At 46.8% G+C, this 19361-nt stretch overlaps 1 protein-coding gene across 1 annotated transcript in view; it reads left to right on the forward strand.

The window, feature by feature from the left end:
* Fan1 (FANCD2 and FANCI associated nuclease 1) overlaps window positions 1-19361 on the forward strand; it is a 29327-nt gene that overhangs the window by 2812 nt on the left and 7154 nt on the right. The window contains exons 3-10 of the mRNA XM_041660480.1: window positions 2277-2417; window positions 3833-4034; window positions 4815-5048; window positions 9283-9414; window positions 10993-11101; window positions 13311-13430; window positions 16784-16948; window positions 17944-18094. Coding sequence (XP_041516414.1) covers window positions 2277-2417; window positions 3833-4034; window positions 4815-5048; window positions 9283-9414; window positions 10993-11101; window positions 13311-13430; window positions 16784-16948; window positions 17944-18094 — 1254 coding nt within the window. The remainder of the gene's footprint in view (window positions 1-2276; window positions 2418-3832; window positions 4035-4814; window positions 5049-9282; window positions 9415-10992; window positions 11102-13310; window positions 13431-16783; window positions 16949-17943; window positions 18095-19361) is intronic.

Here is a 19361-nt window from a genome sequence, read left to right on the forward strand (position 1 = left end):
TGACTTCCTGAGTAGTTGGTAGCTCTGCTTCTCCAAAACCTAGAAGTTGGAACAGTTTGAGTCAAGCAGTAGTGGTATACACTTTTAATCCCAGCGCTTGGGAGGCAGAAGCAGATGGATCTCTGGGTTACAGGGTTACACAGAGAAACCCTGTCTTAAAAAAACCAAACCAAACCAACAACAAAAAAGAAATAGGAATAGTTTGCCCAAGGCAAGTCCAACAGATTCTTGTGTCCTGCTCTCTGTGGAGAACAATATACAACATGTCTTTTTTTTTGCTTATTGATTTATTCATTAAGATTTTTGTCTTTCTGAGGGAGGGTCTCATGTAGCTCAAGCTCTCTGTAGTTGAAGATGATTTTGATCCTCCTGCCTCTACCTCTGGAGCGCTGGGATCACAGGTGTTTGGCATCATGCCTGCCCATGTACAGTGTATCTTAGGTAAAACTGCTGCTAATTTCTGTTTCCTTAAAGGAAAGAAACATTGAAATTTCAAGAAATATAACAGTTGGTAGAAATTTAAAGATAATCCAGGTATTAAGGAAGCACCAAATGGGTTAATTAAGTAGGTTTGCATAGATTAAAACTAGGCATTTGGGGAAGAAATCCAGACTTTTTAAAATCAAAACTAGAATAATGTATATTTTCTTTTTCTTTCTTTTTTTTTTTTTTTTTTTTTTTTGTTTTTCGAGACAGAGTTTCTCTGCAGCTTTGGAGCCTGTCCTGGAACTAGCTCTTGTAGACCAGGCTGGCCTCGAACTCCCAGAGATCCGCCTGCCTCTGCCTCCAGAGTGCTAGGATTAAAGGCATGTGCCACCACCGCCCAGCTATTTTCTTAATTAAGGCTTCTACTTCTGTGATAAAAACACCATGAGCAAAAGAAACTTGGGGAAGAAAGAGTTTATTTCAGCTTACACTTCTATATCACAGTTCATCACTGAAGGAAATCAGGACAGAAACTCAAACAGGGCAGGAACCTGAAGGCAGGAGCTGATGCAGAGGTCATGAAGGATTGCTGCTTACTGGCTTATTCTTAATGGTTTGCTTGGACTGTTTCCTTGTTTGTTTGTTTGTTTGTTTGTTGTTTCTTTGTTTTTTGTTTTTTCAAGAAAGGATTTCTCTGTAGCTTTGGTTCCTGTCCTGGAACTAGCTCTTGTAGACCAGGCTGGCCTCGAACTCCCAGAGATCCGCCTGCCTCTGCCTCCAGAGTGCTAGGATTAAAGGCATGTGCCACCACCGCCCAGCTATTTTCTTAATTAAGGCTTCTACTTCTGTGATAAAAACACCATGAGCAAAAGAAACTTGGGGAAGAAAGAGTTTATTTCAGCTTACACTTCTATATCACAGTTCATCACTGAAGGAAATCAGGACAGAAACTCAAACAGGGCAGGAACCTGAAGGCAGGAGCTGATGCAGAGGTCATGAAGGATTGCTGCTTACTGGCTTATTCTTAATGGTTTGCTTGGACTGTTTCCTTGTTTGTTTGTTTGTTTGTTGTTTCTTTGTTTTTTGTTTTTTCAAGAAAGGATTTCTCTGTAGCTTTGGTTCCTGTCCTGGAACTAGCTCTTGTAGACCAGGCTGGCTTCGAACTCTCAGAGATCCGCCTGCCTCTGCCTCCAGCGTGCTGGGATTAAAGGCGTGCGCCACCACCACCCGACTCAGCCTGTTTTTTTAAAAGCACCCCAGGACCATTGCCCCAGGGGTGGCACCGCCTAGAGCTGGGCCTTCCCACATCAATAATTAATCATCAGTCAAGAAAATGCAGCACAGGGGCTGGAGAGATGGCTCAGTGGTTAAGAGCATTGCCTGCTCTTCCAAAGGTCCTGAGTTCAATTCCCAGCAACCACATGGTGGCTCACAACCATCTGTAATGAGGTCTGGTGCCCTCTTCTGGCCTGCAGGCATACACACAGATAGAATACTGTATACATAATAAATAAATAAATATTAAAAAAAAAAAAGAAAATGCAGCACAGCACTGACCAATGGGGGGACGTTCTCTCTCAATTGAAGTTCTTCCTTCTAACGTGATTCCAGCACGTATCAGATTGACGTAAAACTACCCAGCACATGTGCTAAACTAAAAGCAGGGAACAAAACAACCAGGATCTGAGCAGAGCTTCTCTGAGGAGTGGACATGTTGCATTAAAAAGTCGGGGAATTTGATTTTAGAAATTCTAATTTGGCCAGCGTTCATTGACAACATGTCTAAGGATTCTGTGTGTTTTCGAGAAGGAAGTTAATATTTTTTGCTCTTTTTCTGAACTTTATTGCAGCTAGTGGTCAGAAGTTGTATGTAAGGCTCTTTCAGCGTAAACTAACGTGGATTAAGATGAGTAAACTGGAGTATGACGAGATCGCCTCAGACTTAATGCCTGTGGTTGAGGAACTAAAGGACTCGGGCTTCCTACAGACAGGTATGGCTAGGGGGAGGCACGGAGAGGAAAACGGAATTTGAGTGGGATTTCTATGACAATGTCAGTGTGGTGCCATCTCCTGATCCGTGTCTGCTAAGTACTGATTGCTTAAAAAAAAAAAAGTGTAGAAGCTGTTAGTTTAGGGCAACAGGTTATCATGTGACTTAAGACTGTCCTGACGGTTCTTGGGTGAAGGTGGCTAGGGCATGACAGGCGGACTACCGTTGCTTTCCTGGGGCAAGTGTAGTAGTCTCTGGGAGATGGGATAATAGGGGTCTTTCCTCTTGAGCTCTTGTCTTCCAGGGAGAACTTGACTCTTCTTGATCCCCATTCCCCCTCTCTGACAAAATGAAGCCAGCTGGGATGAAATAAGTTTCTCTAAAAACATCTGTCCCCACCATGCCTGCACAGACCACCTCTGTATGTTGATAAAGACACATGGCTGGGTCCGATTCAGCCTGGTGTGGAATCTGGGGCACACTGTAGCAGAAGAATGCTGGAGCCCTGAGCCCATGAGAGGCTTTCCATGGTATCTGGGGTACACCACAGCAGATGCTGGAGCCCTAAGACCGTGTAAGGTTTTCCATGGTATCTGGGGTACACCACAGCAGATGCTGGAGCCCGGAGACCGTGTGAGGCTTTCTGTGGTATCTGGGGTACACCACACAGGATGCTGGAGCCCTGAGGCATGATTGGCTTTCCGCTCTGCATCATGCGCTAAAGGACTGAGTGGAGGAGAGCTGATGGTCACTTTCCCCTGTGACCTACTTTGGAGAGGACCCTCACAGGCCACACATGAGAAGGATGGAGCGTGTACCCCAATAATGTTTGTTCATTGTTTGTTGTCTAGAGTGGGTTTCTTTGGTTTTTGTTCATTTATTTTTTGGTTTTTTTTTTCTTTTTTTTTTTTTGGTTTTTCGAGACAGGGTTTCTCTGTGGCTTTGGAGCCTGTCCTGGAACTAGCTCTTGTAGACCAGGCTGGTCTCGAACTCACAGAGATCCGCCTGCCTCTGCCTCCTGAGTGCTGGGATTAAAGGCGTGTGCCACCACCGCCCGGCTATTTTTTGTTTTTTGAGACAGGGTTTCTTTGTGTAGCCCTGCTGTCCTGGTACTCACTATGTTGACCAGGCAGGCCTTAAACTCACAAAGATCTACCTGCTGCTGCCTTCCAGGTGTTGGGATTAAAGGTGTGTGCCACCACCACCTGGTTGTTGTCTGTAGTCTTCAATGGGAAGAGTTTGGTGAACTCTTGGGAGACTTGTGCTTTGTTTTGGAAAACTTACTGCAGTTTCTATAGAGAAATTTTATTTTATTTTCATCTAGCTAATTCTCTTCCTTCCCTAAGTAAATAATGTTAGATAATAGAAAACTCTATAAAACTACTTTTAACTTTTGGTTGTTGTTAACTGTTTCAGAATCTGAGTTGCAAGAACTCTCTGATGTACTTGAACTCCTTTCTGCTCCTGAACTGAAAGCCCTGGCCAAAACCTTCCACTTGGTGAGTCCCGCTGGGCAGAAGCAGCAGCTGGTAGATGCCCTTCTCAAACTGGCCAGACAGCGCTCAGTCTGCACTTGGGGCAAGACTCAGTCTGGAGTCAGAGCAGCGATTTTAAAAAGGTATGTGGCCATTGTATTGGTGAAAACATTTGCTTTGTCTGGACTGCTTCCCACTCTCCAAGTCACCATGCAGATGGAAACTTGAGCCGGGCGATGGTGGTGCACACCTTTAACCTCAGCATTCGGGAGGGAAGCAGGCAGATCTCTGTGAGTTCCAGGCTGATCTAGTCTACAGAGCAAGTTCCAGGTCAGCCAGGGCTAGGCAGAAACTCTGTCTCAAAAACCAAAAAATGAGAGAGAGAGAGAGAGAGAGAGAGAGAGAGAATGAGAGAGAGAGAGAGAGAGAGAGAGAGAGAGAGAGAGAGAATTGCTAATGCCAAAGAGGTAGTACATTCTTGTATGAGTTTCCCTGGAGAGAGAGAGAGAGAGAGAGAGGGAGAGAGAGAGAGAGAGAGAGAGAGAGAGAGAGAGAGAGAGAGAATTGCTAGTGCCAAAGAGGCAATACATTCTTGTATGAGTTTCCCTGGTGTTTTGAGGGTTCATGGCCATGGTACACCCTGCATATCTATGGCTGGGACAGAAAGCACCATTACCGAGTAAAAACCACAGAAACCTTTGGAGATACAAACATTCAATCCTTTTCCTCCATGTGCTAAGTGAGGCTCTGAGCTCCAGAAAGGCTAAGTAGTGTCACACCGTGTCACACAGCAGGGGTGACAAGTTTGCTGCAGTGTAGAGCAGTGGCTGCTCATTCTCCTTATTTGAGCTGAGAATAATTTGCAGACTCTATGCCCATATACCGAAAGGCTAGAGAGTTGATTCTGTGGCGTTCTATTTTAGAGCTAAAGACTTGGCTGGACCGTCCCTGCGAGTCTGTAAAGGCCCCAGGGCTGTGTTCTCCCGCATCTTGCTGCTGTTTTCGTTGACTGATTCCCTGGAAGATGAAGACGCTGCTTGTGGGGGTCAAGGTCAGCTTTCTACGGTGCTGTTGGTCAACCTGGGCCGAATGGAATTCCCTCACTATGCAGTCAGTCGGAAGACCCAGATCTTCAGGGACAGAGAGGACCTCATCAGGTGGGGTCACACTAAGTCACTGGGATATCTGTGCATATTTTAAAATGCAGTAAGAGCTCTCTCGCCAGCCAATACAGTCATTTTTAAGTTTTTGGGGTTTATCATCCTTAGCCTTCCTCACAGTCTTTCTGCATCTACAGGAAGAATGCAGACAAGCACTTGGACTAAGGCTGCCAAGTCCGTGAGTTTTGAGTTAAAGCTACAAAGATTTTCACTAGGTTCTGATCCTGAGTAGCTGTGCAGGAGCACTTTTTGTGAGACAGACAGATTCCAACAGCCCTGCCTTGTGGGTATACTGGGGTGAATAAGGCAGATGTGTTTTCCCAGACCAGACCTATGAGAGCCTGTGGTTAGGATCACGTGTGTGGTGACTTAGACCTTGGAGTTTACACAGCACATCATGGATTAAAATGTCAACTTGATCAGAGTGGACTTTGATTGCAAAAAAAAAAAAAAATGGTATAGGTCTTAAAGAAAGAAAGAAAGAAAGAAAGAACTTTTTTTTTTTTTTTTGCCTTTTTGTTTGTTTTTAGGTGGCCTTTTTCTTGCCTCTGTAGCCTAGGCTGGCCTGGTAGTCACAGTCCTCTTGCCCTATACTCTTGACCCCCCAAGTGTTGGTTATTTGGTTGTGCACACAACCATACTGTTGTACTTCCTTTCAAAAAAGAAGAAGTGACATCAATCAGAAAAAATGAGTTTCCTGGCTTGTCCCTTTTGGTTATTGACTTAAGACTTATAAGTCAAACTTCAGCAGAACTGACTCAGACCTGTGCTTTGGGGAACATTAAGTAGTGTTTAGAACACTCATGTTCTAGCTGAAGTCACTGGAACTATTGAATCAAATCAGTGTTGATAGAAACCAATATTAGCACATCTTGCCTCAGCTTCAGGACCTTTAATGTCTTGCTTGTGTTCATTTGGAGTGAGTCTCTAGCCAGGTCTTCTGTCCTGAGGACTTGCCCCGCTCCAGGTGTCTCCTGTCTTTTGTGGGTTTTCCTCTTTGTGGTCTGAGTACCCTGATCCACCTTCCAGGCTCCCTGGACTCGGGACTGTGAACTTGCTCTGTCACAGTAGCCTCATCTGTGATTCTTACAGATGTCTGAGCACATGGGAAGTACTTAGAGTCTGGCCTCTGTGCAGTGCCTCATACATGCTGGTTAGTGCTATAAATGTCATTGCTACCCTTATAGCAAAGGGATTACCTTTTAGTTTTATGGTTGACCGAACCACAGGTGGCAAGCTCATAAGAGAGGGGACTCATGTTTTTCCGGCAAAGCACCTATGCTATAATGAAGTAATTAAAATTCCATTATTGGGAATGAAATCAGGCTTGGTTGACCTCTGGAAGTGCCCTGTAATACAAACAAACACCGTAACACAATACCTGACCTGAGAGCCCTTTGCCCCCTGCTGCACTCGAGATAAGCAGACCTCAGTTATTCAGGGAAACTGTGTGGAGTGCACGGAGCCTCAAATGCCCTAGGTAGGGGGTGTCTGGAGTTACAGCGGGAGGTAAGGTTGCTGCCTTCACGGGTACCACTCACTGGACAGATAATAAGCAGGGAAATTACAGTGTGTGGAAACGAGGTGACAGGGCTGTAGAGCTGTCTCAGCAGCTAAAAGCCATTGCTTCTCTTGCAGAGAGAACTTAACTCGGTTCCTAGTATCTTCATGACTTCGCACAGCCGTCTGTCACCCCAGCGCCAGGGGATCTGATGTGTTACTCTCCCCTGGTGTCTGTGGGCATCAGGTAGACATGCAATGCATTTATGTACGCATAGGCAACATACAAATAAAATAAAAGTAATAAATCCTTTTTTTTTTTTTTTTAAGTGATGTGGCCATTGAGAGAGAGGTAGGCTGCACAAGTTCTGCTTTATATGTAGTGTCAGGGATTGGCCCTGGATAGTTGACATCTGAAACAAGACATACAAATGGAAAGGCAGCCAGGCCTGGACCAGGCCATGCATTCAGCAATAAGGTAAACTGAGGCATGGAAGGGTTGATTGTGTTGGAGAAACACAGAAGGCTTCTGGCGCAAGCTCTGGGGAGCGGCAGTGTAAGGACAAGCTTCAGGGACCAGAGGATGCTTGACTTTCGTGAGATGGGGCACAGCCTGGATCTTCCCAGTATTGGGAAACCCCTGAAGCAGCCTCTGGAGGAGCAGAAGTCAGGGAGGACCAGGAGAGCTGAGGAAGGCTAGTCTGACTTTGGTGGTGGTCTGAGTGATGATGGTGACATATGGACCGGGTGGTGGCAGTGGACACAGGTGAGTATATCAGTTTGAAAGCAGAAATGACTTGATCATTATTGGATATAAGGAAGCAGATAGGAGTAGATGGAGCTGGCTCTGGTGTTCTCCTGAGGTGATGGTGTCATTGTGAGATGAAAATAGGAGAGGAAAATGAGAGTACTGTCAAGACGGGGGCGGGGCGCAGGATGTAGGGTACCACTAGCTGCCTAGTAGATGCTGTTCTATGTTACCCTTGACTAGCTGTAAGGGCAAGGCAGTTCTGCAGGATTTTTTGTTTTGTTTAGTTTTTGGTTTTTTTTTTTTTCTAAGCAGGGTTTCTCTGTGTGACAGCCCTGACTGTCCTGGAACTCACTCTCTATGGACCAGGCTGACCTTGAGCTCAGCAGAGATCTGCCAGCCTCTGCCTCCTGAGCACTGGGATTAAGATTAAAGGCCAGCTTCTAGGAAACAAAGATAGTACCTAGTACTTTCTCAAAACTGGTCTTGAATCAAGTAGGACCCGTTAGCTCCTTCTATGATTCCTTCTGCAGAAGTCAGGGCCTTGGGCACAGACAAAGAGCAAGCCAGTGCGCACACCAATATTGTTTGACCCAGCCGAACAGGGCATGCCAAGAAAGCTGGACTGACTGTTTCTGGATGAATGTGCAGGCCGGGCCATGAGGACAAAGTATTTGGTTTTTTGTTTTTGTTTTTGTTTTTCGAGACAGGGTTTCTCTATAGCTTTGGAACCTGTCCTGGAACTAGCTCTTGTAGACCAGGCTGGCCTTGAACTCACAGAGAGCCGCCTGCGTCTGCCTCCCAACTGCTGGGATTAAAGGTGTGCGCCACCACCACCTGACAGAGAGTATCTGTGACCAACATGTTGTGCAGGTCATAAGGACCAAGAGTGCTGTGGCCAACACTTCCTAGGCTGCCCCTGAGCTTGCTGTGAGCCTGAGGATGACCTTGGAGTTCTGAATCTCTTGTTTTGATGTGTGCTAGCACAACTGATTTATTCAAGTGCTGAGGATCAAACCTAGGGCTTCGTGTGAGACAGGTGAGGTGCTCTAGTCAGTGAGCTATAGCCCCTGACCATGTTTTTTTGTGTCCTTCTTGACCTTGGATTGTCTAACAGCATCTCATAAGTAATCGTGTCTGTGGCAGAGGTTCTCAATCTGTGGGTCATGACCATCAGAAAACACGTATTTCTGATGATCTTAGAAATCCCCAACCACAAATTTATTTTCATTGCGACATGTTTTCTTGTTAACGTTAGTATATTGCACACTTCTCTTCTCCACGGCACAATGAGTGTGCTCTCATAGTATTTCAGAGTCACGTGTCAATGATTTTCATATCTCAGGGAGTGATGAGGTCACATTTCTTCCACTAAATAGTTCATAAAATTTCCTCATTACTGTCTCCCCTGTCATTCTGTTGGCAGTGTCCCAGTGGCACCTCTGACTACTGCATTGCTTACTGTGTCCAACTGACATCTAGCCACAATTCTGAAGTTAGTTACAGATTAACTTGGTGAATGAGTGAATGCCGGCACCTGGGAGTACTGATCTGATCACTGTTTATACAGCGGGGTGAGCTTCGTGATCTCCCGGTGCAAATGCTGGTGTTTTCCTAGTAGGCCCTGAATCAGTCACGGCCATTTTGAACAGTGGGGGAGAGCTTTATTAAATTATTACTCAGATCCAACTTAAGTATACCTCACTTTTTTGTGTGTTTTTTTTTGTTTGTTTTGTTTGTTTGTTTGTTTGTTTTTGAAGCAGGAACTCATTGGGTAACCTTAGCTAGCCTGGAACTCACTTTGTAGACCCGAAACTTAAAGATCCACCTATCCTCTGCTTCTGCTTCCCAGTGCTGGGATTGAAGGCAGCACCATCATGTCCAACACATCCCTCCCACACGCATGACCGTAAGCCCAGTGGCCAGGATGTGAGAAGTGTCATGGAAGGATTCCCCGGCTGACCTGCACGGCCTTTTCCCTAGATATGCAGCTGCGGCACACATGCTGAGTGACATTTCGGCTGCCATGGCCAGTGGGAACTGGGAAGAAGCTAAGGAGCTTTCTCGGAGTGCAAAAAGGGACTGGGACCAACTGAAGAGCCATCCGTCCCTCAGGTGAGTGCTGTGTGTTTTCTTTTCTTTCTTTTTTTTTTTCCAGTGTTGAGGGTAGAAGCCATGGTGTGAGATGAGTGCTCGAGGTAGGTGGCGAGAGCAGAAGGTAGTGGCGGAGGCTATGAGGAAGATACATTACACCTGTGCGTGAAACCATCAGTAAACTAGGAATATTAAAAACAAGAAGAAAAAGCAAGGTAGAGAAGGGCTGAGGAAGACACCCAGGGTCAACTTCTGGTCTCCTCATGCCCAGGACCTGCACATACTTAAACACAGACATACACACTTCCCTGCACTGGCCAGTTTTGTTTCAACTTGACCCAAACTAGAGTCATCTTTGAAGAGGGAGCCTTCAAAGCCTCCGTAAGATCAGGCTGCAGGCAGGCCTGTAGGCATTTTCTTAATTAGTGATTGATGGTGGAGGGCCCAGCCCATTGCAGGTGGTGCCATCCCTGGGCTGGTGGTCCTGGGTTCTGTAAGAAAGCAGGCTGAGCAAGCCAGTAGCAGTGTTAAGTAAAAAATAGTAAAAATGGGCAGCTCCGCCAGTGCAAGAAACCCAATTAGGTCAAATCAAACCAAATCAAAATGCCCATCGTTTTATTAAGATGCTCTCGGGTGGCTGAACACATGGCTGGGAGACAGGAAAGCAGGGAGCCCATGCAGACCCGAAAACCAAGTGTTTCTCCTCTGGGAGCCCACTTAAATACCCTGTGGGAGTGGTCCTGACCCTCCCCAGGAAGGGGTCAGGACCTGGCATGTTGGGATATGTAGTCCAGACCAATACAACTCCCAGGTCAGGGAGGCTGGGATGGATGCCAGGGGCTGGGGCTATGCCTCCAGCTTCACGAGCAGCTCCATTCCACACCCTCTGCATCGTCTCCTCTCTCCAGGTTCCAGCCCTGCTTGAGCTCCTGACCTGACTTCAGTGGTCTGGAAACATAAACCAAACAAACCCTTTCCTCCCCAAGTTGCTTTTGGTCATGATGTTTCATCATAGCAACAGTAAACCCGAGACACTGCCCGGAATAGAAACAAATTAAAAAAACAAAACAAACAAACAAACAAAAAAAAAACAAACCCACAAGCAGAGGTGAATAATATTTAAAGAGGTGGATGTTCAACGTGATTACTGTGATTACAGTGTGGGCATATGGTGTCACACTCCACTGCTTCCGTAGTTTGCGTGTTTATACGTCAGTTACAAAATGAACTTAATTTTAAGTAGTTGCAGCAGTTTATGCAGAAAGGTAAAAGTAGAATCTGTTCTTAAATAATGTTTAAAGAGGGTTCAGCCCACCCTTTGTTGCGGCTCTCGGGCAGTTTGAAGGCTTGTCTGTGTTGTGGGTGGGGTTTAAATGCTGACCTCAGTAAAAATCTCATTAGGTGGTTCTCATCTCACCCTGTTGAGTGTCGGGGCAGGAGCTTGGCTGCGATGATGTGAGTCTGGGGTGCGGGAAACTGCACACGCAACTCAGCATATCGGAATATGTCGTTTTAAAGATCGGGATTCAGTGTTCAATCCCTTGTTACAATTCTCCGATAAGCCAGTTATTACACCGTGGGCATGCGTTGTTGTTTCAGACACCACGAGGCCTTGCCACTCTTTCTGCGCTGCTTTACCGTTGGGTGGATTTACACAAGGATTTTCTCTCGGGCTGTTGAAATACTGGAGCGACTTCGCAAGTACGAGGTTAGCGTCCCCCTCCGCCCTTCACTGATAGGACTGGGATATGCACGGAGCGGAAACCTCTGGGGCTCTCGGTGTTTCCCACTCTCTCATCAGCGCTGTTGAAGGCTGTTTACTAAAGGCACCTGCTTCCCTGGTTTGGGGGAAGTAAGAAAGCTGTTGCCAGCAGCCGTTTTGTTTATAATGTGGTGAGCGGGTGTACTGGGAAGGCTTGGTGGTGGTCATGGGCAGGGCCTGCTAGGAGCCCCGACAGCCTTCCCTGGCTACAGAGCTCGGTGAAAGGCTCTAGTTACCCTAGGTCTTGTGGATAAGAAGCTCATGCCTTTTGTCACCTGCCATGTGCTGTCTGGAGGTAGTTGATAGTCACAAATTAGAGACTTGGTCACAGCCTTAGATTATGATTAAGAAATTGCCAGAATTCCCTTTTATCGTGTCACTTCTGTATGGACAAATGATATTTTACAAAGAGGAAGATCCATGGACTTGATGTGACGTCTGCCATTCTAAAGCCTTTAATGCTCAAAGTATGCATTATAGTTAACAAGATTTAAAGGTAAAGCAAAGTTAAGGAAAATAATATTAACTGGAAGCCGGTTCACTTACCTTAAAACGATACCTTTGAAATGGTAAGATGGCTTTCTTTGGCGATTGCTGGGATGGGGGAGGAGGAGAAGTACTGCATGAACATAGGTCCCTTGTTTCTGCGTCCTCTAGGGACGGGGCGGGGTAGGCACAGTCTCTGTGCGCAATTCCTGCTTTATCAGATGTGTTGAAGTTTCTGACTTAGAACCAGAGCCCAGAGTGAAGGGCTTCTGTTGCAGAATAATTATTTAACCATGCAAAGATGGGTTGTATTTGTGTAACTATGTGAAGATGTGTTGTATTTGTGTAACTATGTGATGTGTTGTATTTGTGTAACTGTGTGATGTGTTGTATTTGTGTAACTATGTGATGTGTTGTATTTGTGTAACTGTGTGATGTGTTGTATTTGTGTAACTATGTGATGTGTTGTATTTGTGTAACTGTGTGATGTGTTGTATTTGTGTAACTGTGTGAAGATGTGTTGTATTTGTGTAACTGTGTGAAGATGTGTTGTATTTGTGTAACTGTGTGAAGATGTGTTGTATTTGTGTAACTATGTGAAGATGTGTTGTATTTGTATAACTATGTGATGTGTTGTATTTGTGTAACTATGTGAAGATGTGTTGCATTTGTGTAACTATGTGATGTGTTGTATTTGTGTAACTGTGTGAAGATGTATTGTATTTGTGTAAGTGTGTGAAGATGTGTTGTATTTGTGTAACTATGTGATGTGTTGTATTTGTGTAACTATGTGATGTGTTGTATTTGTGTAACTGTGTGAAGATGTGTTGTATTTGTGTAACTGTGTGAAGATGTGTTGTATTTGTGTAACTGTGTGAAGATGTGTTGTATTTGTTGCTGTTTTACCTTGCTTGCCTATGGCACCTGATTGGTCTAAATAAAAACCTGAATGACCAATAGCAAGGGAGGAGGTAAAGGCAGAACTTCCGGGCAGGGGGAGAAGTAGGAGGAGAAAGTTAGGCTTGAAATAAGAAAGAAAAGGAGAGGACAGTGAGACACTAGGGGCAGCTAGGTAGCCAGACAGGGCAGAAGGAGAGTAGAATGAAGGAAAGGCTAAAAAGCCCCGAGGCAAAATGTGTATGAATAGAAGCAAGTTAAATTAAGTTTAGAAGAGCTAGTGGGACAAGCCTCAGCTAAAGGAGAGCATTCATAATCAATTATAAGTCTCTGTGTCCTCGTTTGGGAGCTGGTCCCCCCAAATAATTCCAACTACAGACTTCTCTCCCTTCCCGCATCCCCTTAATCTTCTCGCCTACTTGACAGCCTACCTCAAATCTCAGTGGGTCTGGGGCCTGCTGGGTTCCCAGTGTCAGTGCCTGCCAGTACCAGCCACTGCTTGACTGCCAGGGTTCTCAGGGGCCTTGAGCTGCCAGAGGGGACTTGGTGGAGACTTGTGGCTGCTCCCAGACCTCCGAGGGCTCAGCACCAGCCACCAGGCAGGGACCGGGGGTCAAGTACAGATGCCCGAGCAGTTGGGTGGTCATGCAGGAGAACATGGTGAACATTGACCTTCATTGTGAACGGACCTTACCAGCTCTGTTGACTTCTGACTATAATTAGAGTCAGTGCTTCTAGCATTTAAAAACCTTTCTTTGTATTGCTGCCATAGGAAGCAGTGGAGGAACTGGAAAATCTCCTGTCTCAGAAAATCTATTGTCCTGACAGCAGAGGGCGCTGGTGGGATCGCCTGGCTCTGAACTTGCACCAGCACCTGAAGCGCCCAGAAGCGGTAAGCAGTGGGCAGCAACAGCCAGCTGGAGCCTGTTTGACTTGAAAGTGATTTTGAAATGGCAGGCCCTGGGGATGGAACTGAGAGCCTCACAGGTACCTAAATAAGCACCCTGCCCCCAGCTGCCACAGCCTAGGAAAACTCTTTCCTTTAGCTGACTTGTTTGTTTATTTTCTGGTCAGGGGCAGTTTCACTAGGTCTGGCTGTCCTGGAACTCACCATGTAGACCAGGCTGGCTTGGAGCACACAGAGATCTGTTTGCAGCTGCTTCCCTAGTACTGATATTAAAGGCATGCACCACCATGTCTGGTTTATTTTTATTTTAGTTAAAATACAATTGCATCGCTTCTTCCTTTCCTTTTCCTCTCTTATTAATCTATGGTTCTGTGAAAATAATTAAAGTATTATTTTTATTACTATTGATGTATTTCTATATAATACATGGAAAAGTTCTCTAGATAAGACAAAAATTTTCAAATACTTAATTTTTATCAAAACATTAGAAACATATGTGGCAATGAAATAAAAACTTAATAAATGAAAAGGAATTCTAAATGTAATTAGAAGATTATTTTTCCTTTTGTTAGTATTCTTTGGGTGGATTCTTCCAACCCTATCCCCCACCCCAAACTAGCAATAGCAGGGCTGATTCTAACACTAGCATGAGGTAGAAGCAGGAGCCGTCTGTCTGCTCTGACTGGGAGGGGAAGGGGTTGACAGTGGACTCCAGGAAGTGGAATGAAGGAACGGGAGGATCAGGTGTGTCTCAGCTCTTACAGGTTCATAGTCCCCCCTTCCCCGCATCCACCATCCCTCACACCCCCATCCCTCCACCCACCCCCCACCTACCATATCCCCATCCCCCTCTTCCCCTTTTCCCTCTCCCTTTTTCCTCAGACTGATTTGATGGTCTGTGACTGGAATTGGTGAGAACTGGTGATTTTGTTAACTTGTTGCTCCCTGTTTCTAGAAACAAAGGCTGGTGGGAGGCAGTCTCTTCCTTATCTCTCTTTGTCTCTCTGTGCTTCTGCGGGGCTTTTGGCCCCACCTTTGGAACAGGGCACCTTCTCTGGCAGACCCCAGGGATCTTGGGGACTTAAAATACGTAGATTCTGTCACTGATGTGCCTGAGCAGGGTGGAGCCTTTGAGGCCACCGCCTCTGAGCCAGGCGAGTAACAGTGACTCTTTGTGTGACTGCCTGCGGGTTCCCTCCCTGACTGTCCCCTTTCCAGCCCTGTGTCTGAACTGAATGGAGGGGACTGTGCTCAGGGAGGGTTTGTTTTTCCATTGGTACATTAAGTGAATCGGGGATAAAGGGGTGGAAAAAATGGCCCACAGAATGCAAAAGTATGATCTATGATCTAGTATTTTTACTGCTTTTTACTAAAGCCATGCCTTGTTACCTCGGGTGCCCATGACAAGGCCAACAGAAGCTGTGTTGAGGCTGAAAGAACAAGGCAGGGAGGGTGGTTGCAGGCCCAGAACCCAGGATGGGAGAGTGCATGTATCTGTGCTACCTTTGCCTTTCATTGCAGTTATGGCCAAAGATGTTCCTGACTCCCCCAATCCCCGCTTGTTCACAGTTCTCAGAATGCTTGCCTGTGGTCAGAGGCAGGTCGCTGAACTTAGCATTCTTTGGTGCTACGGTCAAGTTGGTTTTTTTTTTCTTTTTTTTAACTTTGTCCAGTAGCTCACTGCCATACACACAGCCCTTGTTATCCTGTCCCCTCATTTTAGTTTTCTGTGTGTTATAGGACACAAGCTGCCGGTAACCAGTGCCAGCCCCTGGGAAGAGATGGAGCCACACTGGCCATCCTTGCCCATGCCAGACCCCTCTTGCCTGGTGTCTCTGCAGGGGCAGAGAGTGCTGCAGTGTCTGATCACCCTTCTTGACTCCTTTAGACCCCATTAGTTCCTTGAGGCCTGAGCTTTTCACTCATTCTTTAGGTATTTTTTTTTTTAAAGTTTTTCCTTCAAATCTTAAAATCCTAGTGTGTGTATGTCCTGTTTACGACTGTGTGTATGTGAGTGCCACCGCATGCATGTGGAGGTCAGGGGACAACCTCAGGTAGTGGTTCTCAGCTTGCACCTTGTCCGAGACAGAGCATCCAGCTCACCGCAGCATGCACCAGCCTGGCTGGCCCTTGAGCTCAGGGGATTCTCCTGTTTCCCATCTTGGTGGAGGAACGCTAGGATTACAAATGAATGGTCACTGCTGTGCCCTGCTTCCCCTGGGTTCTGTGGATGCAAATTCCAGTCCTCATACTGGGCAGCAGGCGCTTTACCCAGGAGCCATCTCTCCTGGCTCCTGCCGATGGATGCTAATAAGTCTGACTCTTTTAACCTTTTCCCAGCAGTCTGGTTGGCTACCCTCATAGCCCAGGCTCCTGATTTGTTTGACTCGGTGCTTGCTTCCAAGTTCCATCGTTATTCCAGTGTGTCGTGACTTCATTGGTTGTCATGGATGATGCTGTGGCATGCGCAGACCAACGTGTATTTGTCCGATCCCGTGAAGGGTGTTCGAAGGTGTTCTGCCCTTCGGCTGCTGTGAACACTGTTGCCATGGCTATGGGTGTGCCATACTTCTTGAGTGCCTGTTTTTAATTCTTTAGGGATATACCTAGCAACCAATCTGCTAGCTCCTGTGGCATTTTTATGTGTGACTCTTTAAAAAAGCTGCCAAACTGTTCACAGACTTTCCTCCATTTTTATATTCCCACTAGTAAGATACGAGGGCTCTGGTTTTTCCACATCCTTACCAACACTGGTTATTTTTCTGCCTTTCTGAGATCTTAGTAGATGAGGAATGATGTCTTTCTAGAGCTTTCATATTTCGACTTAGCTTTGAAGAACCTAGAAAATATGAACCATAGGTTCCTCTTCCTGTGAGTAGGGAATCTCGCCCGGCTCTGTGGTCTCACTTGCCCCTGAGAATCACTGTGTTCCTTGCTCTGGTGTACCATCCTGTTCCTGGAGAGAAGCCCCTTTTCTGGCTGTCCTCAGGACCCCAGCTTTTTCGTCCACCATGAGACCCATGGGGAAATGTCAGTTTCTTGGCGCCTACTGTCTCAGTAGTCTGACAGAGGAAGGGACGGGCACAAGTGTCTCCCTAGAATGCGTTCGCTCCTTCCAGGTGGTTCTACTTTGGTCACGTGAGTGATCAAGTGACTTTGTTTGGGGTTATGGTTAAAGCCACCAGAGTGAGCTAAGAAGATAGCTTGTGTTTCTCCAAGCACTGTTTGCCCACTTACTAAAATGGCATAATTAGTTGTGAGATTTCTCCTCAGACTAAATCAACAGCTGCTGCCTTCAGGACTTGGGGGAGCCTGACACGTGACCTGTTAATTGCCAGGCAATTAGATGCATCAGTGAAGGCCTGGCAGACCCAGAAGTGAGGACAGGACACCGGCTGTCACTCTACCAGCGAGCGGTGCGCCTGAGAGAATCTCCAAGCTGCAAAAAATACAAGCACCTCCTCAGCCAGCTGCCAGAAATTGCTGTAGAAGATGTTAAGCATGTAGGTGTCCTTTGGGTGAATTTTGCTTAGTTTTAGTTAAGCCCTGGCCATATCCCCAGTGCTCCTTTGGGTGTCCTCGATTTAAACATATTTACTTAGATTCTTCTGAGTGGAGGCCCCTGGGAATCTTTTCAGTACATTCTTCCTCTTGAACTCAGACTGTCCTGATTCTCATCTGGAATGGTGATATCAGCATGGTATCCATTTCATTACGTGTAGCACGATTAGTAAAAATCCAGAGACAGATATTGGGGTTCAACCTGAAAGTCAGAAAAGCGAAACAGCCAGCCACTGACTCTTGCCTCTACCTCAAGTCCAAAAATGGCGATCCTGCCTTCAGTAATCTTAGAATGAGACTGAGAGCTGGCTCCTCCCTTTTTATAATTCCTCTCTAGTTCTGGGATTAAAGGTGCCCACCACTACAGCCTGATTTCTGTGGCAAACTAGTGTGGCTACCAGGATTAAAGGTGTGTGTCACCACTGCCTGGTCTGTGAGGCTGATCAGTGTGGTGTTTTACTCTCTGATCTTCAGGCAAGCTTTATTTATTAAAATACAAATGAAATACCAGTGCAATTATATGCTCTCCTCTCTGAATACCTCTGGGCTACCCCATATGGCCACGCCAGAGCTGGGTGACAGAACTGCTGAGTAAGAACTTGAGCCTCTGTCGCCTTTGCCTGGTCCTCTGGGGGCCGTTTAGATGCTCTTCAGAGGCTGGCACAGTCCCATCCTTCTGAGCGTTCCAGGGTGGGTCACCTACCATTCATTCTGCTCTGCAGGAGCAGGCAAGTTTCAGGAGTTTCCACTGAAGCAAGGCCAATCAAGGTGTGTCTGGTTTTGTTTTTAAGACAAAGTCTCACTATGTAGCCTGGGCTGGCCTGGAACTCCCTGTATAGACCAGACTAACCTCACCTGCTTCTGCCTCCTGATTGCTGGCACTAAAGGTATGCACCCCATGCCCGACATTGATGAGTGCTTTTTGCCATCATTTTAGGTGACCATCACAGGCAGGCTGTGCCCTCAGCATGGAATGGGCAAGTCTGTGTTTGTCATCGAGACTGGAGACGCCACCAACCCCACCACAATCCTATGCTCTGTGGAGGAGCTGGCCCTGGACTACTATAGGCGAAGCGGCTTTGACCAGGGTAAGCCAAGCAAGTGTTTCCTATGGCCCAGCGAGGCGGCCAAGCAGCAAATGCAAGGAGTGTTGTGGGGTGCATTGCTAGTGGGTTGCTCTCCTCTCTGATCCCAGTAGAAGCTACAGCTGGCCAGAGGTGTGTGAGAAGCAATGCTGATTTTTGTTGCGGGTCCCCTTGCTGTTTTGATGGTGCTGCTCTCTGCTGGCTCTGAGGACGGTGCACCGGTAGGGTGGCTGGAGTAAGGAGACTGTTTCTGCTACCAGGCTGGGAGTGGGTAGAAATGATAAGAACAAAGGTTTGCCCTGAAAGGGACTGTCTGGCAGTGACACTGTCCTTGAGACCCGGGGCCAGTGCAGATAGTTGAGGTTAGGAGACACACAGTGAGGTCACCGGTGTGAGGAGCCAGAAAGACGCACTCAGGGGCCATGAGGAAGAACAGCGATTTTGAATTCCTTTTGAAATAAGCTGCACACCAGACCCGAGGGAGGACCTGTGTCACACTGGGACCTTGTTTCGTCTTCACTTTCAGAGACTGGGGCTCTTCACACCCCTGGCCCCCCGCCTTTGGCAGAGAGACCTCCCAGTGAATCTGTGGCACCATTAATGGAGGCAAAGACAGGGAGAGAACACAGCACTGCTTCTCTCTGCGCCCCTCCTCTCTGCAGCCCTGCAGATGCTCCCATTCCCTCTTTCCTGGTGGCGGAGGGCGGTGTGCGTGCACTCGTCGGAGGTGTGGTCCAGTAGAAGGCAGGCAGTCTCGTGCATCTGTGAGACTTCCTACCTCGAGCTGCCGATCTGATACTTCTATCTCTAAACTAGAAATTCAGTGGGACCAAGGGTCCGGGTTGCCACAGCGGTTTGGATTTTGTAGGTTTCATTCATAGGCCACCTTCTGAAATGCTCACAGCCTACAGGAAAGGAATTGTAGCTTCTCAGAACACAGGTCTCAGAGCTGGGAGCCTAGTGGTCTCGGCAGCCGCTGCAGGGTAGGAAGAGGATGCTGAAGGGCCGTGCTAGTCCGCTCGTTGGATATGAATGTCCAGTGAAACTTTGGTAGCGTGTTAACCAACACAAAACTGAGATTTCATACATGTGACGGCCACGGCAGAAGCTGCACACCTATAGCCTGGACCCTGAGACCTGTGGCTGCACTTCCTCTCACAGTCTCTCTCCTCTGCTTTGTCACTGGAGAGTGAGGCCACCTGACCTCTCCCTGTGCCCATGCTGTAGGGTTACTAGTGAGAAACGGCTCCAGTACCGTGAGGAGGTGGTG

The sequence above is a fragment of the Microtus oregoni genome, unplaced genomic scaffold (assembly GCF_018167655.1).
Source record: "Microtus oregoni isolate MIOR12 unplaced genomic scaffold, Mior012 000000F_ref0000247, whole genome shotgun sequence".
NCBI lineage: Eukaryota > Metazoa > Chordata > Mammalia > Rodentia > Cricetidae > Microtus > Microtus oregoni.